The sequence below is a fragment of the Felis catus genome, chromosome E3, assembly GCF_018350175.1.
Source record: "Felis catus isolate Fca126 chromosome E3, F.catus_Fca126_mat1.0, whole genome shotgun sequence".
In the NCBI taxonomy this organism is placed as follows: Eukaryota; Metazoa; Chordata; class Mammalia; order Carnivora; family Felidae; genus Felis; species Felis catus.
In genome coordinates this window covers 22,503,086-22,523,672 of record NC_058383.1, presented here as the reverse complement: position 1 = coordinate 22,523,672, position 20,587 = coordinate 22,503,086, and the positions used below count along the sequence as shown (strand labels likewise).

Here is a 20,587-nt window from a genome sequence, read left to right as displayed (position 1 = left end):
GGAGGTTTCTGAAAAAATTAAAAATAGAACTACTTTACGACCCAGCAATGGCACTACTAGGCATTTATCCATGGGATACAGGTGTGCTGTTTCGAAAGGGCACATGCATCCAATGTTTATAGCAGCACTATCAACAATAGCCCAAGTATGGAAAGAGCCCAAATGTCCATTGATGGATGAATGGATAAAGAAGATGTGGTATATATATACAATGGAGTATTGCTTGGCAATCAAAAAGAAAGAAAGGTTGCCATTTGGAACTACATGAATGGAACTAGAGGGTATTATGCTAAGTGGAATTAGTCAGAGAAAGACAAACATCATATGACTTCACTCATATGAGGGATTTAAGACACAGAATAGATTAACATAAGGGAAGGGAAGCCAAAATAATATAAAAACAGGAAAGAGACAAAACATAAGAGGCTCGTAAATATAGAGGATAAACAGAGGGTTGCTGGAGAGGTTGTGGTGGGGGATTGGGTAAATGGGTAAGGGGCATTAAGGAATCTACTCCTGAAATCATTGTGCATTATATGCTAACTAACTTGAATGTAAATTTAAAAACAAAAATAAATAAGTAAAAAAGAGTCAATAAAATTAGAGGCGCCTGAGTGGCTCAGTCAGTTAAGAGTCTAACTCTTGGTTTCAGCTCAGGTTATGATCTCGTCGTCCATGGGTCTGAGCCCTGTGTCAGGCTCCATGCTGACAGTGTGGGGTCTGCTTGGGGTTCTTTCTCCCTCTCTCTCTGCCACTCACCTGCTTGTGTTTTCTTTCTCTCTCAAAATAAATAAATAAACTTTAAAAATAAATAAATACACTATTTAAAAAAAAAACCCAAAACCTAACCAGATGAAAAAGTATAAAGTGAAATTTCCCCTTCACCTGCTGTGACCCACCCACCCAAGTTGTACTGTGCCCTCCCACCTTCCAGGCAACTACTTCTATTGGTTTCTTAGGTATCTTCAAGGTGTATTTATGCAAATATGAATACATATCTGTACATATTTTTTTGTGTTCTCTCAACTTCTTACAGAAAAGATAGCATGTTTTTTCACACTGATACACACTGTACTGTGCTTCACTTTTTTCATTTGATATATCTTGGCAACCTGTCCATATCACTTTGTAGGAAGTGTTCCTTTTTTTAATTTAAAATTTTTTTTTATAGCTTCACTGTGTTTCATGGCTTGGTACTTTATTTAACCCGATGGACACTTGGGTGGTTTCCAGGGTTTTGCTGGAAAAAAACGCTGCATCAAATAACCTTACCTCCATGCCATTTTACAAGCGCCCAAGTGTCTCTGTAACATGAATTCTTAGGAGATGAACTGCTGGGCCAGGGTATACACATTTATAATGTTGATAGATGGTGCCTGTGTGACCTCTGCAGGGGTTAGGCCAATTAACACACCCTCTCGTAATGGATGAGTATGCCTATTTCTCTACAGTCTCCACAGTGTTTACCCAACGTTTGGATTTTTTCCAATCTCAAAAATAAAAAATGGTATCTGCGTGTAGTTTTAAGTGGCATTTGTCTTCATAAGACTACAGTTCAATTGGATGCTTAGTTTTTAAAAGTCTTGCTAATTGTGAGGATTTCATAACATCATTACCTAGTATCTCAAGGCCTGAAACATGCAAACCGCCTGGCTTATGTAGTTTTCTTGAGCTTTCCATGAGAACGGAGATGTTTACAAGTGTTTAGATTTTGACCCACTGCTTGTATCAGACCTGTGTTTTAACTGTTTTGACTCCAATTACATACCCAGAAATGAGGAAAACTAATAGTTTGAATTCTGTTGTCAGGAGATGAGGTAGAGCATCTGTCAAAGGGTGTACAGAGATTTTTCTTTCATGATCTCATTATCTGACATAAGTTATTCAGTTAGATGTATTGGTTACCATGCAAGTTTGTAGATACAAAGCCACATATACTGTGTTTCGTGGTTAATGGATAACTTTTCCTGCACTTGCTTTTTGAATTACATATTGACTTAAGAACTCAATTTCTTGCCTACAAGTGGTCTATTGTCCTGGATGAGAGTGTCTGTTTGCCTTAACTCTTACCATGTAAGAATTACACGGTAGGATGAGACAGTATGCTAAATTCTTTGCTTCATGCCTTCCAGTGCCAAGGGAGGAATTGCTAGTTTATCTGCATGAGGCCAAGTGGCCATGTATGTCTGCTGTGGCCTCTTCTGATTTAGGGGGAGCAAAGTTGGCGTGAAAAATGCTTTGGGGATGCATGCCTCACCTGTAATTCCTACTTTGGAATAGCTCTTAGAGTCCCCGCAAAAGGTGTGGACCTAGGAAGTCATGTTTGCCTCAAAGTGACCAAGACTCCTTGGCCTCAGAGTGGACCAGGCATGGATGCCTGACCCCAGCGATGTCAATAGATCTATTCACCTTAAAATCTGAATTGATGGAAGGAGAGTTCAGGAAGCCCTGGAACTATGAGATACCGTGAGATCCAGGCCAGAGCTGGTGCCGTGGAACACACAGTCAACGGCAAGTCTAAATTAGGGAGCAGACAGGCACCGGGAGCCTTTTAGAGGATGCTCACCTGCAGAAGGAGACAGGAATACCCAGAAAGAGAAAAGCAGAGGTGGAGGATGGTCTGCCCCCAGAGGGAGCCAGGTAGCTGCCTACTCTCTGTTTCCATGAGATTCCTCTGATCCTGACACTAATACTCCTTTTCTTTACTTATTTAATGCCATTCCACAAATCCTGAGCACTTGGATTATAAATATATGGGCCGCTTATACATTGGTGACGGAAGCATAAAATCATACACAGAAGTGCAGGGAATACAGTCTACTGAAACACAGTTAGGCTGTATCTCCTCGGGTTAAATATTCACATGTTCTGTGACGGAGTGGTTTCACTCTTTCTGCACCAGGAAAAACTCCTGAACAATGGACAGAGTGGTTCGTATCCGCATTGCTTTCCAGACCCGGAATCCGGATGCCCCTCGGGGGGGAGAGCGGATGAATCAACTGTGCTATAATCACACCCGTGAGTACCGACAGCAGCCCACACCATGAATTTCAAGGACCTGCCACGACACGCCCGAACGTCAGTAACGTGACATGAAGTGAAAAAGCACAAGGCTGGGACCGTGTTTGTTTCGTTCTCGGCTCTGACCCTCTCGTCCGGGACTGGCCTGCGCAGTAACTATTGCTCACATGAACCAGTAGGAGGAACAGAGCTTGTGTGGGGGAATTGTTGATTAAACCCCGGAGACACAGTGGCCTCTTCTCCCTGCCCTCTCATTGGCCCCACCCACTTGTTCCTTTCCTTCCTGCTCCTCACCTCCTTCCTCCCCACCTCCCCATAGGAGATGACCCAGCACTAGTTTTTAGATTTGCTGTAATTTTTCACTGACTCTAGACCCTTGGACTCTGATTTAAATAGCCTGAGGTTGGGCCCCTGGCATCTGGCATTAAAAAAAATACCAGGTGATTCCAATGTGTGGCCAGGTCACACGTTTCCTTTCCTGGGGGTGTCGCTGTGTTGTTGTTTGTTTGTTTTTATATGAGCATGTGTTGAAACCTCAGCAAATGAGAACTAAGGGGAAGTCTGCTGGGAAAGGCTTCTGAGACAGATTCCTTTCTCTTACGAGGCACCCCCATGTATATATACATATATGTGTCTAAGCAACTCTGGGTGATTCATGTGAAGGAGGGGGCAACACTGGTTGCCGCTAGGAATGATTGCAGGACAGGGGCTATCAGGAGAAGCCTCATTATTGTCCAGGAATGCCAGTGTTGCCCCAGTTGCCTCCAACCCTTGGGGTGCCCGAAGACTATGGGGTTCAGTGGAGAGACGGGGAGAATGGCCTCAGCCTAGCTCTGAGCCACACCTCCCGGCTGGGTTCCATACAGCCTGAGCTCAGAGGTGCAGGAAGTTGCCCCTGCTCTGGGGACACCACGTCCTGTATCTGCCTGTCGACTGAAGACATCATCTACCCTCTCCATTGTCTCTCTCTCTCTCCTCCAGTCGTACCTCCCCCTTGCCCTGCTCACTTCTCTGTTCCATAAGTTTCCTGTCTTAGCCCCGTTCCCCGGAGGCAGAACCAGAGACAGGGATTCCTGTTTGTGTGATTCGTTAAGAAAGTGAGGGAAGCAGAATAGGGCAGAGAATAAAAGTCAAGACAAGACTATGGTCTCAGCTGGGGCGCCTGGGCAGCTCAGTAGGTTAAGTGTCCGACTTTGACTCAGGTCATGAGCTTGTGGTCGGTGTGTTCGAGTCCTGTGTAGGGCTCTGTGCTGACAGCTCAGAGCCTGGAGCCTGCTTTGGATTCTGTGTCTCCCTCTCTCTGCCCCTCCCCTGCTCGTGTTCTGTCTCTCTCTCTCAAAAATAAACATTAAAAAAAAAAAAAAAAAGGAGAATGTGGTCTCAGCTGAAGGCCAGCTTCTTTCTGATCCTACAAAAAAAAAAAAAAAAGCAGCTCTGGAGCACAAATTCAGCACAAAGCAAATTCCACCTTGAGGTAAAGGGGTGGTGGGGCTGTGTGCCAATGGCTGAACTTGGCCTCTGGAGTGTGTGTGTATAACCTCTCAGGAGACATGCTTTTTTCTGAGTAAGGGCAGTTTTCAGGAAAGGGGGCATCATGAGTTATGAGCTGGTACTCAAAGCAGCTGGGGACAGGTTAAGGCCATCTGAGTAGGACACAAAGAGAAATCTGTGTGGCTCTCCCTTCACAGATGCAAAAAGGCAGATAGGGAGGGGTGTGTGTGTGAGCGTGTGTGTGAAATTGAGAGAGACAGAGAGACAGAGAGACAGAATCCTTTCCCAGTCTGAGAGGCTGAGGGGAAGGACATTCTCTTAAATTCTTTTTTTTTTTTTTTTAAGTTTATTTATTTATTTATTTATTTAATTTTTTTTTTCAACGTTTATTTATTTTTGGGACAGAGAGAGACAGAGCATGAACGGGGAGGGGCAGAGAGAGAGGGAGACACAGAATGGGAAACAGGCTCCAGGCTCCGAGCCATCAGCCCAGAGCCTGACGCGGGGCTCGAATACACGGACCGCGAGATCGTGATCTGGCTGAAGTCGGACGCTTAACCGACTGCGCCACCCAGGCGCCCCTAAGTTTATTTATTTTGAGACAGAGAGCAAGAGAGCAGTAAGAGCGAGGGAAGGGCAGAGAGAGAGGGAGAAGGAGAATCCCGAGCAGGTTCCTCACTGTCAGCACACAGAGTCCGACAAGGGGATTGATTTCACAAACAGTGAGACCATGACCTGAGCTGAAGTCTAGAACCTGACACTTAGTCAACTAAGCCACCCAGGTGCTCCAATTCTTTTTTTTTTAATAGCAACTTTACTGGGGTATTAATTCACATACTACATAATCTATCCATGTGAAGTATACTATTGAGTGTTTTTTAGTTTATTCAGAGTTGTGAGACCATCACTGCCATCAGTTTTAAAACTTTTCATCACCCACCCCAACAAGATGTCCTCTACCTTCTATTGGTCACTCCCCATCTCCCACTAGCCTCTCCCCCTTGGACAGCCCAGCCCCCCCCCCCATGGAACCACCAATCTACTTTCTCTATGGATTTGCCTATTCTTAATGTTACATATAAATGGAATCATACAGCATGTGGTCCTTTGCGTTTAGCTTTTCTCACTTAGCTTGTTTCCAACGTTCATCCATGTTATAGCATGTACTGATACTTCCTTTCTTTTCATTGCTGAGTTGTAAACCATTGTGTGGATACACCATGTTTTATCCGCTCATCAGCTGTTTCCCTCTTTTGGTTTTCTGTGAATATAGATTTTCATTTCTATATACCCAAGAGAGACACTGCTGTCTCAGCCAGATTACTCTTACACCATCCTGTAATGACTCCTGATGTCAAGCTCTCCAGAATTGTACTACATCATACCCCTTCCCAAACTCGATTCTTCAGCCTTCTCGCCCGAAAACCAGTGTGGCTTTAGTTCTGAGATTCCCTCCCCAGATGGACAAACTTGTCCCAAGGGTCTGCCAGAATGATGGCTTGGTACTGGTGAGTTAAAGCCGGTTCTTCCCATTGCCATCCGTTGGCTTCAAGATCCTCCAGACAATACGCCCCACTGGGTTCTTGTTTATGCTAGTCATTGTGCCCAATTCTCCTTTTCCTGGAGAGCTCTGAAGAGAAAGCATCTTGGTCTTTTAGTGAAGCAGATCTGTGGAGAATGCAGAATTATAATCTAGAGCGGATTAGCAAACAATGGCCTCGTGGGTCAAACCCAGACAGCTGCCGGTTTCTGTATGGCCCACAAGCTAAGAATAGTTTTCACATTTTTGGTTTTTTTTTATTTTATTAAAAAAATTTTAATGTTTATGTATTTTTGAGAGAGACAGTATGAGCAGGGGAGGTGCAGGGGAGAGAGAGGGAGACAGAGGCTCCAAAGCAGGCTCTGCGCTGACAGCAGAGAGCCTGATGTGGGGCTCAAACTCACAAACCACGAGATCATGCCCTGAACTGGAGTCGGATGTCCAAGGGACTGAGCCACCCAGGTGCCTGGTTTTCACATTTTTAGATGGCTGGAAAGAAAAGAATAATACTTTGTGCCCCAAGGAAATTATATGAGTTTCAAATTTTAGTGTCCATAAGTGAAGTTTTATTAGAACACAGACAGGTCTAGGGTGCCTGGTTGGCTCAGTCAGTTAAGTGTCTGACTTCAGCGCAGGTCACGATCTTGAGGTTCATGAGTTCAAGCCTCACATCAGACCCTGTGCTGACAGCTCAGAGCCTGGAGCCTGCTTCAGATTCTGTGTCTCCCTCCCTCTCTCACTCTCTGCCCCTCCCCTGCTAATGCTCTGTCTCTCTCTCAAAAATGAATAAACATTAAAAAAAATTTTTTTTTTTTAAAGAACACAGGTCTATTTGCTCAAGTAAAGTCTATGGCTGCTTTTGCCCTACAATTCTGCAGATGAAATTCTCCCCAGAGCATCTCTCCTTTAATTTAATTTTTTTAAGATTTTATTTTTTAAGGAATCTCTATACCCAACGTGGGGCTCAAACTCACAACCCCAAGATCAAGAGTCACATGCTCCACCAACTGAGCCAGCCGGGCACCCCACCATCTCCCCTTTAAGTGCTCCCCCTCAAAAGATGTTGCCAGGTATACGGTGAAGTTGATTTAAACTCTACTCATGTGCATGAAGCATGAACGGGTCCTAGCATATAGTGTTTTCCTCTAGGCTTGTGATGATAGTGTGCGGATGGGAGTTGTTAATTACTCTCTGGCCTAACTTACCTTAGGGGAGTGCTGACTCAGAGATTAAGGCTGGAGAAGCTCTTTCCAAGATCAACATCCCACACTGGCCTGAGGTGATTATTGCAGATCCCAGGGACTCTCAGCCCCTCCTAGGTTCAGGACCTAACCCGAACTGCACGCACAGCCTCACTCACAGCTGTGGAGAGGAGTGGTTGCTGGGCTTCATTAGGGAGCAGTGTGGTTTCCCGAACGCTTCAGTCCTTGGGGGACATCTGGAAGGGAATCAGGCCTTCCTTATGCCAGTTGTTCAGTCCTTGGGGTATCTGAAAGAGAAGTAAGCACTTCTTAGATCAATATTTTCAAGGCCGAGCTGATCCAAGCCTCTGCACGGAGGCTTTGACTAGAGATTCACTATTTTTCCAGCTTCTCTCTCTCCAGGGTGGCTATGAACTTGAACCCTTATAATAAATGGGTTATATGTTTTTTCCTCTTGGAAATTTGTGTAAATGTGTGATTATGATGGGGGAAGATGGGATAATGATAGATTTAAACCTGGACACCTGTGGGGCCCATTCTTTTACAGCTCAGTTTCTCAACCTTTTGTTCATTACTGCCCTCACTTAAGGAGCATTTTTAGACTATTTTTCCTAATCGTGAAATTTTAATGCTATGAAATTTTAATACCACAGATACACTATATATCTATTTATGCACTATATGTACACTTGTGTTTTATACATAAAAAGAATAGGATTTTTTGCCCCTTTGGGGGGATATGTGCCCTGCTGAGGACACATGATTTACAAACAGTTCGTAACCACCCCCCTGGCAGCCTCCATTGTGTAAAAGCGGGAAGCAGGCAGTCTAGCAGGTGCTTTTAGGAGTGTGAGCTTATCATGTACACTGTGTTTCACAAAGTGCTTGGCTCATGGTGAGTACTAGAAAAAAGAGAGCCTTTGTTGTTGTTACCATGATTATTACATTAAGCTTGGTCACGGCGATGTTTGTAACCTCCTCACTGGACTGTGGATTCCCATGGTGTTTGAGGGCTGGCCGAGGTCCAAGGCCTTCCAGCCTGGAACTTCTACCAGGGGCACCACGGGATACATGAGGACGTGAACCAAGCCAGGTGGGGACTGTGCCCAGTGGACAGGCTGAGATGCCCCAATTACACATGGGACCTGTGCTCCAGGTACAGCCAAGGTAAGGGGGTCTAGTGGCTTCTTAAACTTCTGATTTCTCAGAAGCTGGGAACTGGATTTCTGGTTAAATCTCCTGATTTTTAAGCAGTGACTCCATTAAGCATCAACAATTACGCTGTGTCGACAGAACAGAAGAGGTGCGACGCAGTCACACTGGCTTGTCCAGGGTTAACCGCATAGCTGAGGCCCCCATCCAGTCCTTCCACATCCAGTGATCTTCCCACTCAAACCAGCTCCCCTCATCCGCTCACGACCCTTCCCACTCCACTCTTCTTCGGGGGTCCTTCAACGTCTCTTCTGCCCGGCCCTCCTGCCCAGGGAAGGGGCCCCTAGCTGGGACTGGGACAAATGGGTCCAGCTCCCCTCCCCACCCCCCGGCCCCCTTCCCAGAAGAACGTGGATTCTGTCTGTGGATGATAAGGTCGGAACCCCCAGCCTTACTCACCGGGAGCTGTGAGTGGGGGCCCTGCCCGGGGGACTCGCGTCGCGTGTCCCGCGGCGTGAGAACGCAGAGCTGGCCTGGCGGGCGTGGGGCAGGCGGGGCCCTGGCGACCTCACCACCTCGGGATGAAACGCCCCGTTGTTCGCGCCGCCCCTCTGACCCCGCCACCCCGGGCATTGTTTTCTGTTCGCCCGGGTCGCGGGTGGGAGGCGAGGCACGCGGGGGTTCCCGAGCCTGGCTCCGCGCCAGGCCTGCGCCCTTCGGCCCTGGGGCCACGGGGGCGGCCGCGCCCGGGAGCGGGAGGCTAGCGCGCGGGGCCGGGCGGCTCAGCAGGCGCAGCCATGGGCTCCCTCGGCTCCCACGCCGCGCGCATCCCCGACGCGGACAGCATCCGGAGGGAGACCGGCTGTGAGCGGGGCGCGGGGCTCCGACCCGGGGATGCGGGGGGTCCGGAGGGCGCCCGGGATCGCAGGCGCGGGCTCCCGGGGTCCAGGTCTGGGGCGCGTCCGGACCCCGGGCTTGGCGGCCAGGTGTCCTCGAGCCCGGCAGGGGTGTGTGTGTGGGGAGGGGGGGGGGGCGGAGAGGGGAACAGGAGGGAGGCGGCTGGCGTCGGCTCCTCGGGTCTCCGGCGGGAGCGCGGGGACACGGCTCCGGGCGTCGTCACGCCCCCTGCAGCCCGGCCGCGCGGCCCCGGGACCCCGGCGAGCGTCCCCTCCGGCGAATCCCGGTTCCCCGCCCACGGCCCGGGGCCGCCCGGGGAGGGTCCAGCGGCGGGTCCCGAGCGCCCGCGGCCGCGTCACCCTTCCGCCTTCCGTCCCGCAGTCTCGCAGGCCAGTCTGCTCCGCCTCTACCACCGGTTTCGGGCACTGGACAGGAACAAGAAGGGCTACCTGAGGTGAGGGGGCGCTGGCCTTGGGACCCGCCACGTCTGCCTCTCTGAGCCCCTTCCTCTTTTTAACCCTCCGTCTACCCCTCCGACTTTGACTCGACAGCCGCATGGATCTGCAGCAGATTGGGGCTCTGGCCGTGAACCCCCTGGGAGAACGCATTATAGACAGCTTCTTCCCTGATGGGTGAGGCCTCGCTGGGGGTGGGGAGATGGAGGGAAAAACTTGGTGTGTGTGTTGGGGGGGGGGGCACTAACGGAGACAGAGGGAGGGCCAAAGCGACCACTGCATCTCCCCCACCCCAGGAATCTGCGTCTGGATTTCCCAGGCTTTGTCAGAGTCCTGGCTCATTTTCGCCCCATCGATGATGAGGACCCAGGAATTCGAGACCCCAAGGAACCTGAACCCCTCAACAGCAGAATGAACAAACTTCGCTGTGAGTTTGTGGGGACCCACCTCTCCCCAAGTGAGACCCTAGGTATACCGCACCGGTGAGAGGCCCCAGGCACCTCCCTCTCTTAGCGGGCCTATAGAGGACCTCCCCTCCTCCTCTAGGGTGACCTGCTGGAAGAGAACCAGGGGAAGACCCACCTACCTTTTCCCTCCTCCATTCTCTTCCAGTCGCATTTCAGCTCTACGACCTGGACCGGGACGGAAAGATCTCCCGGCACGAGATGCTACAGGTTGGAAGGACGCAAGGACCAGAGATGTGATGTGTGGAGCGTGGGTGGTCGAAGGGAAAGGTTGTGGGGGTGGGGGTGGGGGCGGTGCAGATGACTGGCCCTTGGTGGTCACAGATGACTGGGGTATTGAGTGAGAAACAGGGATTGGGTGAGGTCTATGGAAATGGGATGGGGAATAGTTGGGTATGAGGTTGGAAATGGATCAGTGGTTCTTTTTAAAAGTTTATTTATTTATTTTGAGAGAGAGAGAGAGAGCCCGCATGCACAAGTGTGATTGGAGTAGGGGCAGAAAGAGAGAAAAGAGAGAGTCCCAAGCAGGCTTCGCACTGTCAGAGCAGAGCTCAAGGCAGGGCTTGATCTCACCAACCACGAGATCATGACTTGAGCCCAGACTAAGAGTCCGTGGCTTAACCCCAACTGAGCCACCCAGACGACTCAATAGATCAGTGGTTCTTGAATGGGGGCGATCTTGCCTTTTGAGTGACCTTGGCAATATCTAGAGATATTTTTGGTTGTCACACCTGGGGGCGGGGCAGCACTACTGCCATCTAGTGGGTAGAAGTAAAAAATGCTGCTAAACATCTTTCAATACACAGGATAGCCCCCATTTCCCCCCCCATCAAGGAGTTAACTGGCCCCAAATGTCAACAGTGCTGAGATTCAGAAACTCTGGAATAGATGTTGTGAGGGGGGTGGGTGGGTAGAACGGGGAATAGTGGGAGGTTGTGGTGGGGGATGGGAGGAGGTTGGGTTCTAAGGCTTGGGGTTGGGTGATGAGTTTGGGTATACTATTGAGGTGAGTGTGGGATAGTGAGGGACAGGTCGGGGTTTGAGTGGAGAAGCAGTAGGGGAAATTACTGGGGGGAGATGGTAGGGAGTGAAGAAATGGATGAGGGGAAGATTACAAAATTGGTAGTAACATTTGGGATGATGCGGGCAAGGTTTGAGGGATGGGGCTGACTCCTCTCGTGCCCTCCGCACCTCCCAGGTCCTCCGACTGATGGTTGGGGTGCAGGTGACAGAAGAGCAGTTGGAGAGCATCGCTGATCGCACGGTGCAGGAAGCGGATGAAGATGGAGATGGGGCTGTGTCCTTCCTGGAGTTCACCAAGGTCACAATGCCCTCAGGCCTGGGGAGTGGATGTCAGGAGTCCCTGGGACAGATGCAAATGAGAAAGGCAGTTAGAAGGAGGTGGGCAGAAGGAGAGGGGTAGCCAAGGAAGGGTGTAGCTTTGGGGATGGGAGAGGAGGTTGAAAGCCTAGAGGACTGGGCTCTTGACCACCACCCATCCCCCCCACTCCCCCCACAGTCCTTGGAGAAGATGGACATCGAACAGAAAATGAGCATACGGATCCTGAAGTGACCCCCTTTGTGCCTTTGGCTGCCTTACACAGACCAGTTCAGCCCGGGATTTGTCTTCAGCCCCTGCAGAGGCAGGGCCCCAATAAACTGTATTCTTGTGTCTAAGCTAAACTCTCTTTGGGGGCAAGGAAGGCAAGCTGGAAGCGTGTGTACCGAATAAAGTCTAGCTCATTTGATGTCAGATTTGTGAATCAGCCAGTGATCTTGTGGTTGCAAGCCACTGAAAACCCAATTTAACGTGAGTTAAGTAAAAAAGGGATTTTATGGACTCACGTAATTAAAACGTTTGAAAGTTATCTTCAGAATACTGGAAAAGTCTGGAGGTGTCTTCAGGCACAGTTAGTGTCAAAGGGCTTCTGTCATGCTATCAGGACTCAGTTATTAATTTTTCAATCAGCTTTCGTGTTGGCTTTATTCTCAGGGGCCTCTTTCCTCATGGGGGAGGATGGCCACCAGCAGCTCCAGGCTCCCATCCTACTAGCCTAGTAATCCAGTGGGAAGGGATTTCCTTTTTCAGTAATTCTAAGTGGAGTGTCATTGGCCTACGTGCATTCTTGTCCCTAATGCCAGGGAAATGGAGTGCTCGAATTGGCCTGGCCTGTGTCATGGGCTAACTGCTAAAGCCAGAAAATAAAGCCTGTAGACTCAGGGTGAGGTAAGGAGTAGTTGCTTAAAGGAAAATGAAGTGTCATGATCAGAAGAAAGGGGGATGATGCCAGTCAGGCAAAACAAGAGATGTCCATTACTGTTAGGTTGACCCAATGGAGGGATTCTTGAAGTCTACTTTTTAAATGGGTTTTCACTGATTCCGTGGGTGCATGCCAGTGTGTTGGTGGCAGGCAGGTGAGGGAAGAGATGGTGTAAATGTAATGAACAACACATACCTTCCTGGGGTGTGAAATTATGCAGATTTGGAGAAGAATTCCATTTTTTCATGACAAGTTCCAATACTGATATATCACAGAATAGAGTACAAAAATCACATAAAACTGTGAGATTCTGGGGTGCCTGGGTGGCTCAGTTGGTTGAGCATACCAGTCCTGATTTTGACTCAGGTCATGATCCCAGGGTCATGGGATGGAGCCCTGCACTGGGCTCCATGCTGAGCATGGAGTCAACTTAAGATTCTCTTTCTTCCTATATGCTCCTCTCTCCTGCTCTCTCTCTCTCTCTGTCTAAAAAAACAAACAAAATAAAAAAAAGCCACCTGTGAGATTCTATGCTATAGCAAAGCACTCTGGCTGTACCTATAGGAGATGCTATTGGTGCCCTGCCCATATCTCTTTCCAGGGCTGTGCTGGACTTGTCTTGTATCAACACATGAGAGTCAACCAGGCGTATGGCTTCCAACTCTGCTTTCAGTAACATCACATTGGTAGCTTGAATTGGCTGTAGTGGGGATATTTACAGCATGGACATTGGCAAATGCAACAGGTCAGTGCTTTTCTGCTGAGGAGAGCCCACTGTTAAACATTTATCAGCACACCACCTGCTCGGCTTTCACCATTACGGAACATGTTAGTGGCTTCTATTTTTACATCAGCTTTATTGAATTGTACTTGGTGTACAAAAAACTGCACAAAATTAATGTATACAATTTGATGAATTTGGACATAGGTATACACTCAAATTACTATCACCACAATCAAGATAATAAACATCCATCATCTGCAAAATTTCCTTGTATCACTTGTGGTGTGTGTGTGTGTGTGTGTGTGTGTGTGTGTAGTGTGGTTAGAACACTTAACATGAGATCTACCAGCTTAACAAATTTTGAAGTGTATAACACCATATCGTTACCTATAGGCACGGTGCTGTACGGAAGATCTCTGGGACTTTACTCATCTTGGATAACTGTAACTTTATACCTGTTGAACAACAGCTTGTCTCCTGCTCCTTGCCCACCCCTTGATGACGACCATTCTATTGTCTACTTCTAAGCTTTTGACTCTGAGATGCCTCATATGAGAGGAATCGTATGGTATTTCTTTCTGTGACTCACTTGTTTCACTGAGCGTAATACCCTCTAGGCTCATCCACATGGTCACAAATGATAGAATGTCTTTCTTTTTGGGGACCAAATAATATTCCATTGTGTGCGTATGTTACATTTTCTTTATCCACTTATCTATGTCAACGGACATTTGGGTTGCTAATAATCCTGCAATGAACATGGGAGTCCACTTATCTCTTCGAGATAGTGATTTCATTTCCTTTGGATACATACCCAAAAGTGGGGTTGGTGGATCCTATGGTAGCATTATTTTTTAATCTTTTGAGGAAGCCCAATGGCTTCTTCCTACAAGCACAGATGATACTCTGCTCATGGACTTTGTCTGGCACAGGCATGTACTTAGCTTGTGTGAGGGCAAGTTGAAGTGCTGGGGAGTTAATGGCCCTAGGAGTGGCTCTCAACCAATGACAGGTAGAGAATGGCAGATAAATACTCAGTTTATCCACCGGTGAGGCAGGACAGTTTAGAGGCATGTTCTTTTCACTCTTGAAATCCTCTAGCAGGTTTGAGCCCGGTTACCCACAGCGTGGGGCTGCTTGTTAAAGAACCCTGTATTGTCTCCTTTCCTCTGGTCTCATCCCCACTCTTTGTCCACTGCTTCCTGGATTCTCTCACAGATAAACAATTTGCCCTCCAATCTACAGGGCATTTCTGGGGAAACCCAACTGAGGATGTACAAGACCATCCATAACACACATTCACACTGTGGTTGTAGGCACTCAGGGCACACTTTATTTTAAACTTAAAAGAAATAGAGAAATAGAGGGAAAATGGGATGAGCAGAGGGAAAAGGGATATGGAAGGGGGAGAGGTATATTTCTTTTTTTTTTTAAGTATATTTACTTATTTTGAGAGAGAGAGAGAGAGAGAGAGCGAGCAAATGAGCACAAGCAGGGGAGGGTCAGAGAGAGAGGAGAGAGAGAGAATCCCAAGCAGTCTTTGTGCTGTCAGTGCAGAGCCTAACATGGGGCTCAATCCCATGAACTGGAGATCATGACCTGAGCCAAAGTCGAGTCATTCACTTAACCGACTGAGCCACCATGCACCCCAAGGTATCTTTCTCTCTCTTTTTTTTAATGTTTATTTATTTTTGAGAGAAAGAGAGAGACAAAGTGCAAGCAGGGGAAGGGTAGAGAGAGAGGGAGACACAGAACCCAAAGCAGGCTCCAGGCTCTGAGCTGTCAGCATAGAGCCTGACATGGGGCTCAAACTCACAAACCATGAGATCACGACCTGAGCTGAAGTTGGCCACTTAACCAACTGAGCCACCCAGGCACCCCAAGATATCTTTCTTTATAACTGGTCTTTTTGCCAGTATAGTTTCTCAAATTTTCCTGATGGTAAATATCTGATTAAAAAGTTTAGACCCTTAGGCCCCATTGAGAGGTCCTGAGTCCATAGGGAAATCTATATTTTTAGTACGTGATTCTGATGGAGTTTGAAGGACCAAACTTTAGAAACACTAAAGCTTCTGGCCAGACTCCTAGTGACAGCTCTCTATAAAAAGTTCTCCAACATCCAGGGGTGCCTGGGTGGCTTGGTTGGTTAAGCGTCTGACTGGCACAGGTCATGATCTCGAGGTGCTTTGGATTCTGTGTCCCCCTGGGAAGGCCTCCCAGGAAGGTCTCCCAGCCATTCCTGCCCACACGTGCTCTGTGCTGATGGTCAGTGCTACTGACCTACGAAGGGTTCCTGGAGGATCCAGTACTAGGGGATCCCCAGGACTCTACTCCCTATTTTGGTGGATGGAAGAGCAGATTAGCAAGAAAGCCTCCTGACCCAGCACACGCTCAGGAGGTTGGAGACTTTTGTCATGCGGGAAGGAAGGGAGATGTCCGTCTGGCTGGGGTAGCACAAGGTTACCTTCCTGTCTTGATAACCACTCTGACAGAGTTGCCTGTGGATACGTTCATTGAAATGGAGAGGGGAGGCTAGGGACCCCTGTGGGGAGCCCCTGGGCTCTGAGCAGCAGTTGCTGAATTTAAGTGATTTGTTTCCCACCCGCATTATTATTGCCATACAGTACCTAGTCTCTGTCATTATTCACCTATTATTTGCCTTTGAACAGATTCATTTAAAATGGATACATTTGGGGCGCCTGGGTGGCTCAGTCAGCTAAGCATCCGAATTTGACTTCAGCTCAGGCCATGATCTCACAGTTCATGGGTTCGAACCTCGCTTCAGGCTCCATGCTGGCAGTGCTGATCTTGCCTGGGATTCTCTCTCCCTGCCCTTCCTCTGCCCACACACACACACTCTCTCTCTCCAAATAAATAAATAGACTTAAAAAAATAAAAGTAAAAAAAGTAAAACATCACTGCCATAAATTAGACACCAGCACCAATTGCCATAAGTAAAATAACTGTACAAAGGCAGTAGATACAAAGAACCCCCCAAAAATGTCAGAAAGAGAGATTAGCACATGCTGAAGAGTTATAAAAACAATCGACAACAAACAGAGCTTCTCTTCCTTGATCTGAAAGACGGAAAAATAATTGAGAGGGAAATGGCCTTCTCACTGTGTGATTCAGTGATGCTATTTAAAGCTGCAAGCTTCCTCTCAAAAATCATCCTGGGTACATGAGTTGTGTGTTCCCCACCCTGTGGAACCGCTGGCTGAGGGGCTCTATGAAGAGGCAGCCGCCAGTGGGCTAGACACCCTGCCCTCAGGCCGGCTGCTGGTCAGATTGGACTTGGTAGAGGTTGGCTGTGGAGATGGAGTCCACTGACTAGATTGGATCCAGAGAAAAGCAGCAAGGTGTTATGGTAAAGAATTTATTACAGAGCTGGAGATGTTGTGAGCAACGGCTTTCTGCTGGCAGGGTCCTAGACGTGTGCTTGGGAGCCTCACTTGAGAGGGGCCTCCCAGAGGGGTGTGGCACAGCCACTGGAGCTGTCCTAGCTTGTTCCACCAGGGCCACTTTGAAGGGCTTCAGCTGACCTGGAATTTTCTGGATCCATGTACATAGCCATCTGCATGTCCTGAAGAAAAGATGGAAGTGATGGAGGGAAGCTCCTTTCCTTGCCAAGGTGACGGAACCTGAGACAGGGCGTAGGGAGCCCTGGGGAGGACGGCCAGGAGAAGGACCTCAGTAGTGATGTTGCACAGACCTAATTATGGCTGCCATTGCCTCTTCTTAACTGATCTGGAAAATAGTTAAGAGAAGAACCATGAACTTGACTCTCAAATACAAGGAAACTCTGGGTTGTCCTCAGCCCCACCCAGCCAACAGCAATAAAACTCTCTTGATGTTTGAGAGGCAATAGACAGGCTTGATTTCTGGTTATAGACCTACCCTGTGAATCAGTATGGCTCAGTTGAACAAGACTTCAGTTTGGGAGTTTTATTAGGCCTGAGATAGAATCTGCATGCTTCTAATTACTCATTGTACAACCTTGGGTAAGTCGATTTGCCCTTCAGGGCCTCACCTTCTATTATCTATGAAACAGATGTTAGCAGCTACCTCTTGGAATTGTCTTGCTTTGTCCTTCCGGTAGCTGGCTGCCCTTCCCCCAACACTTCAGCTGAGGCCCTTTGGCCCTGTCTGTGAACGAGGACTATGGTCTGTATCAGTCAGGATTCTTCCCATTGTTAACCGGTTTATGAAAGAATAGGAATTTGTTGGTTCATATAACTGAAAGAAATGTCCAAAGATAAACCAGACAAAGGAGAGTCTCAAAAGCTCAAAGATATATATCATCGGAAACTAGTCTTTCCATTCCTCACCTCTGTCTTCTGGTGTTGGTTTAATTCCTAAGCAGGAACCCCAATGAAAAGAGAGCTTCTCTTCCCAGACAGTCCTGCCCAATGTCTCAGAAGGGAACCTCAGCCTACTCACTGTAGGTAGGTGGGTGGGCCACTCTAGTTAGCCAGACTTGGTCACGTGCTCACCCCAGGAACTGGAGACTGCGAACTCACTTGGACCAATTGCAGTGTGTGTGTGTGTGTGTGTGTGTGTGTGTGTGTGTGCGTGTGTATCCCCTAAAGGAAAATCAGAATGCAGTTGCCAGAAGAGGGCCACATGCTGGGCAGGCAGAATCAACAAATAACTATATAAGAGTTAGGGGGTTCTTTTTGCTACAAATAACAGAATTACCAACTGACCGTGGATGAAACAATTAAGACAATTATGTCACACGACAAGATGTTTTGAGTGGTAGGCAGTCTCAGATTGTTGAGTGGTTCAACAATTTTGTCAAGGAGCCAAGATCTTTCTCTTCTGATTCCTCAGGAAATTGGCTTTTAATTCTCCAGCTTCCAGCTCTGTGCTGACACGGGTGAGCCTGCTTGGGATTCTCTCTCTCAACCTCTCTCTCTACCCCTCCCCTGCTCGTGCAAACTCTCTCTCTTTCTCAAAAAAAAAAAAAAAAAAAATTAAATAAGCATTCCAAAAAAATTTTTTTAATGAGTTCTGGGAGGTGGTTCAGGGGATGGGTAAAATAGATGATGGGGGTTAAGGAGGGCTCTTCCTGTGATGAGCGCTGGGTGATGTATAGAAGTGTTGAATCACTAAATTCTACACCTGAAACTAATATTTCACTGTATGTTAACTAGAATTTCAATAAAAACTTGAAAAGGAAAAAAAATAATAAAAAGTGAATTTTAAGATGAGTCTCACCTTAGCAATTCACATTTGGCATGAAACAATTATTATTATTTTTTCTGCAGAAAGCTTTGTTGTTTCCATTTTGGTCCAGGGCTCCAGGGTGGTTGAAAAACTGTCTAGTGGCTGCAGGGAGAGGCTTAGGCACAAGCCCCAGCACCAGAGGGGTCCCAGAGGGGCCCTCAAAGGCTGCGGGCTCCTAGTCCTTCTAGATCAACTTGGGGGCCAGCCAGCCTGCAGAAGTGACATCTCCTTGGTGAGTTTCACCTCCTTATCCAGGAAGTGGGTCTTCAGGAAGTCACAGAGCAGGGGGTGTGTGCTGGCAGATCCAAACGTGCCTGCTTCAGGTTCTTCTCCAGAACCAGGGCGGCCTCCCTGGCATCCAGGGCTTTACCCCACTCATCCTGCGAGGGCTCCTGAATGCCCGGGAAGAGGGTGAGGCCTCTCGCATGTTATGCATCTTTTAGAGAGCCTTGTGCTCCTTGCCAAATCAGGAGGCAGAGAGCCAGGCCCTGGTGGTGGAAACAGAAGCCCAGAGAGAAGCTGGAGTAGGAGGCTCACAAGTGCGTGTCCGCCAGCCAGTTGACGCGGCTTACACCTCGGTGGAATAATTCTGATGAATGTGGGAGCTCGTGGTTGATCTGTAATAAGATGCTCAGCTCAGAATAGGGCGTTGGCTGGTCCAGGAGACAGAGGGTGGCCGAGAAGATGGCTCTGAAGGTTGTGACTGGAAAAAATGGAGGGTGGTTGCAGGCTGGTAGAAGGAGTGTCCCAGGGTCTGTTCCCTCCAAACACTGTTGAAGCAAGAGACAGAACCGGGGACCACTGTCTGGGCATACTGCCATGAAACACAAATTATTAAAACATAGTTATGTTAAATAGTTAATATTTATCATGAAACCAAAATAATGAAAACACAGTTAACTATTAAACATAACTATTTTTTAATGTGTATTTATTTTTGAGAGAGACAGAGCATGAGCAGAGGAGGGGCAGAGACAGAGGGAGACACAGAATCCAAAGCAGGCTTCAGGCTCTGAGTGGTCAGCACAGAGCCTGACGGGAGGCTCAAACCCACGAATCACGAGATGGTGACCTGAGCCAAAGTGGTAGGCTTAACCGACTGAGCCACCCAGGTGCCCCTAAACATAACTATTTAACATGACTAATTGTTAACTATTTAACATAACTGTATTTTCATTATTTTGCTTTCACATATTAGCATATGATAACTATTTAACTTATAGTTGCTTAACATATAGGTTAAATAGGGGCGCCTGAGTGGTTCAGTTGGTTAAGCCTCCAATTTCGGCGCAGGTCATGATCTCTCGGCTTGTGGGGTTGAGCCCCACGTCGGGCTCTGACAGCTCAGAGCCTGGAGCCTGCTTTGGATTCTGTGTCCCTCTCTCACTCTGCCCCTCCCCTGTTCATTCATTCTCTCTCTCTCTCTCTCTCTCATAAAGAAACATTAAAAATTTTAAATAAAAAAATAAAGGTTAAATAGTTAATATTTATCATGAAACCAAAATAATCAAAACAGTTGGGATACTGTTACAGAAAGATCAATGGGACAAAAAAAGAAAGTAGAAATATATACAAACACACACTCCCAGTACAATATAATTTCACATGTTTATATATGAGACTACCAAATCACATCATAGAATGAAATAATAAATGGCTTAGAAAAAAGATATAAATGAATACTAATATAATCTTGAGATGCCCAAGGCTTTTCTAAGAATAATCACCAAGGAAAGTATTAATAGTGTTAGCTATATAAAAATTTAACATTTCTGTATCTCCAAAGCACACTGAAAAATATAAAGGCAAAGGACAGACTGGAGAATTATTTGCATTATGTATATCAGACAGAGGGTTAAGATCTTTTACATATAAATAGCTCTTGCAAATCCATTAGAAAAAGATGAATATCATGCAGGCAAGGATATGAACAAGAAATTTTTTAAAAGAAATACCCCAAGGCATGTAAAAATGTCCAGACTCAATGCTGCTTAAATTCTCACTGAAATCATTATTCTTCTAAGGATCACATTTGGTTTCATAACTTAAAAGCCTTAAAAAATGGCCACACTCTTTGATCCAGAACTCCCATTCCTAGGAATTTATCCTAAGTAAATAATCTGACCTACCGGGGGCGCCCGGGTGGCTCAG

General features: G+C 47.3%; 2 protein-coding genes and 1 long non-coding RNA gene across 4 annotated transcripts in view; 1 reads left to right on the top strand and 2 right to left on the bottom strand.

The window, feature by feature from the left end:
* The window catches only part of ERN2 (endoplasmic reticulum to nucleus signaling 2), a 44,598-nt gene extending 35,597 nt beyond the window's left edge, over window positions 1-9,001 (bottom strand). The window contains exons 1-2 of the mRNA XM_045048112.1: window positions 8,866-9,001; window positions 7,258-7,541 (exon numbers count right to left, since the gene is read on the bottom strand). The gene's annotated coding sequence lies outside the window, so the exon portion shown is untranslated. The remainder of the gene's footprint in view (window positions 1-7,257; window positions 7,542-8,865) is intronic.
* A 66-nt stretch (window positions 9,002-9,067) lies between these two features.
* Window positions 9,068-11,975, top strand: CHP2 (calcineurin like EF-hand protein 2). The gene is made up of 7 exons (XM_023246706.2): window positions 9,068-9,270; window positions 9,685-9,757; window positions 9,855-9,935; window positions 10,055-10,185; window positions 10,371-10,432; window positions 11,421-11,543; window positions 11,742-11,975. Exons 1-7 carry the CDS (start codon window positions 9,204-9,206, stop codon window positions 11,793-11,795), a joined length of 591 nt encoding a protein of 196 aa, XP_023102474.1. The 5' UTR covers window positions 9,068-9,203; the 3' UTR covers window positions 11,796-11,975.
* The window catches only part of LOC109495243, a 37,950-nt gene continuing 28,816 nt past the window's right edge, over window positions 11,454-20,587 (bottom strand). The window contains exons 3-4 of one of the 2 annotated variants that reach the window (XR_002738911.2): window positions 16,750-16,954; window positions 11,454-11,585 (exon numbers count right to left, since the gene is read on the bottom strand). This is a non-coding gene — a long non-coding RNA (uncharacterized LOC109495243). Of the gene's footprint in view, window positions 11,586-16,567; window positions 16,955-20,587 lie in introns of those variants that run through there. The other variant, XR_002150545.2, reaches the window with a different exon arrangement.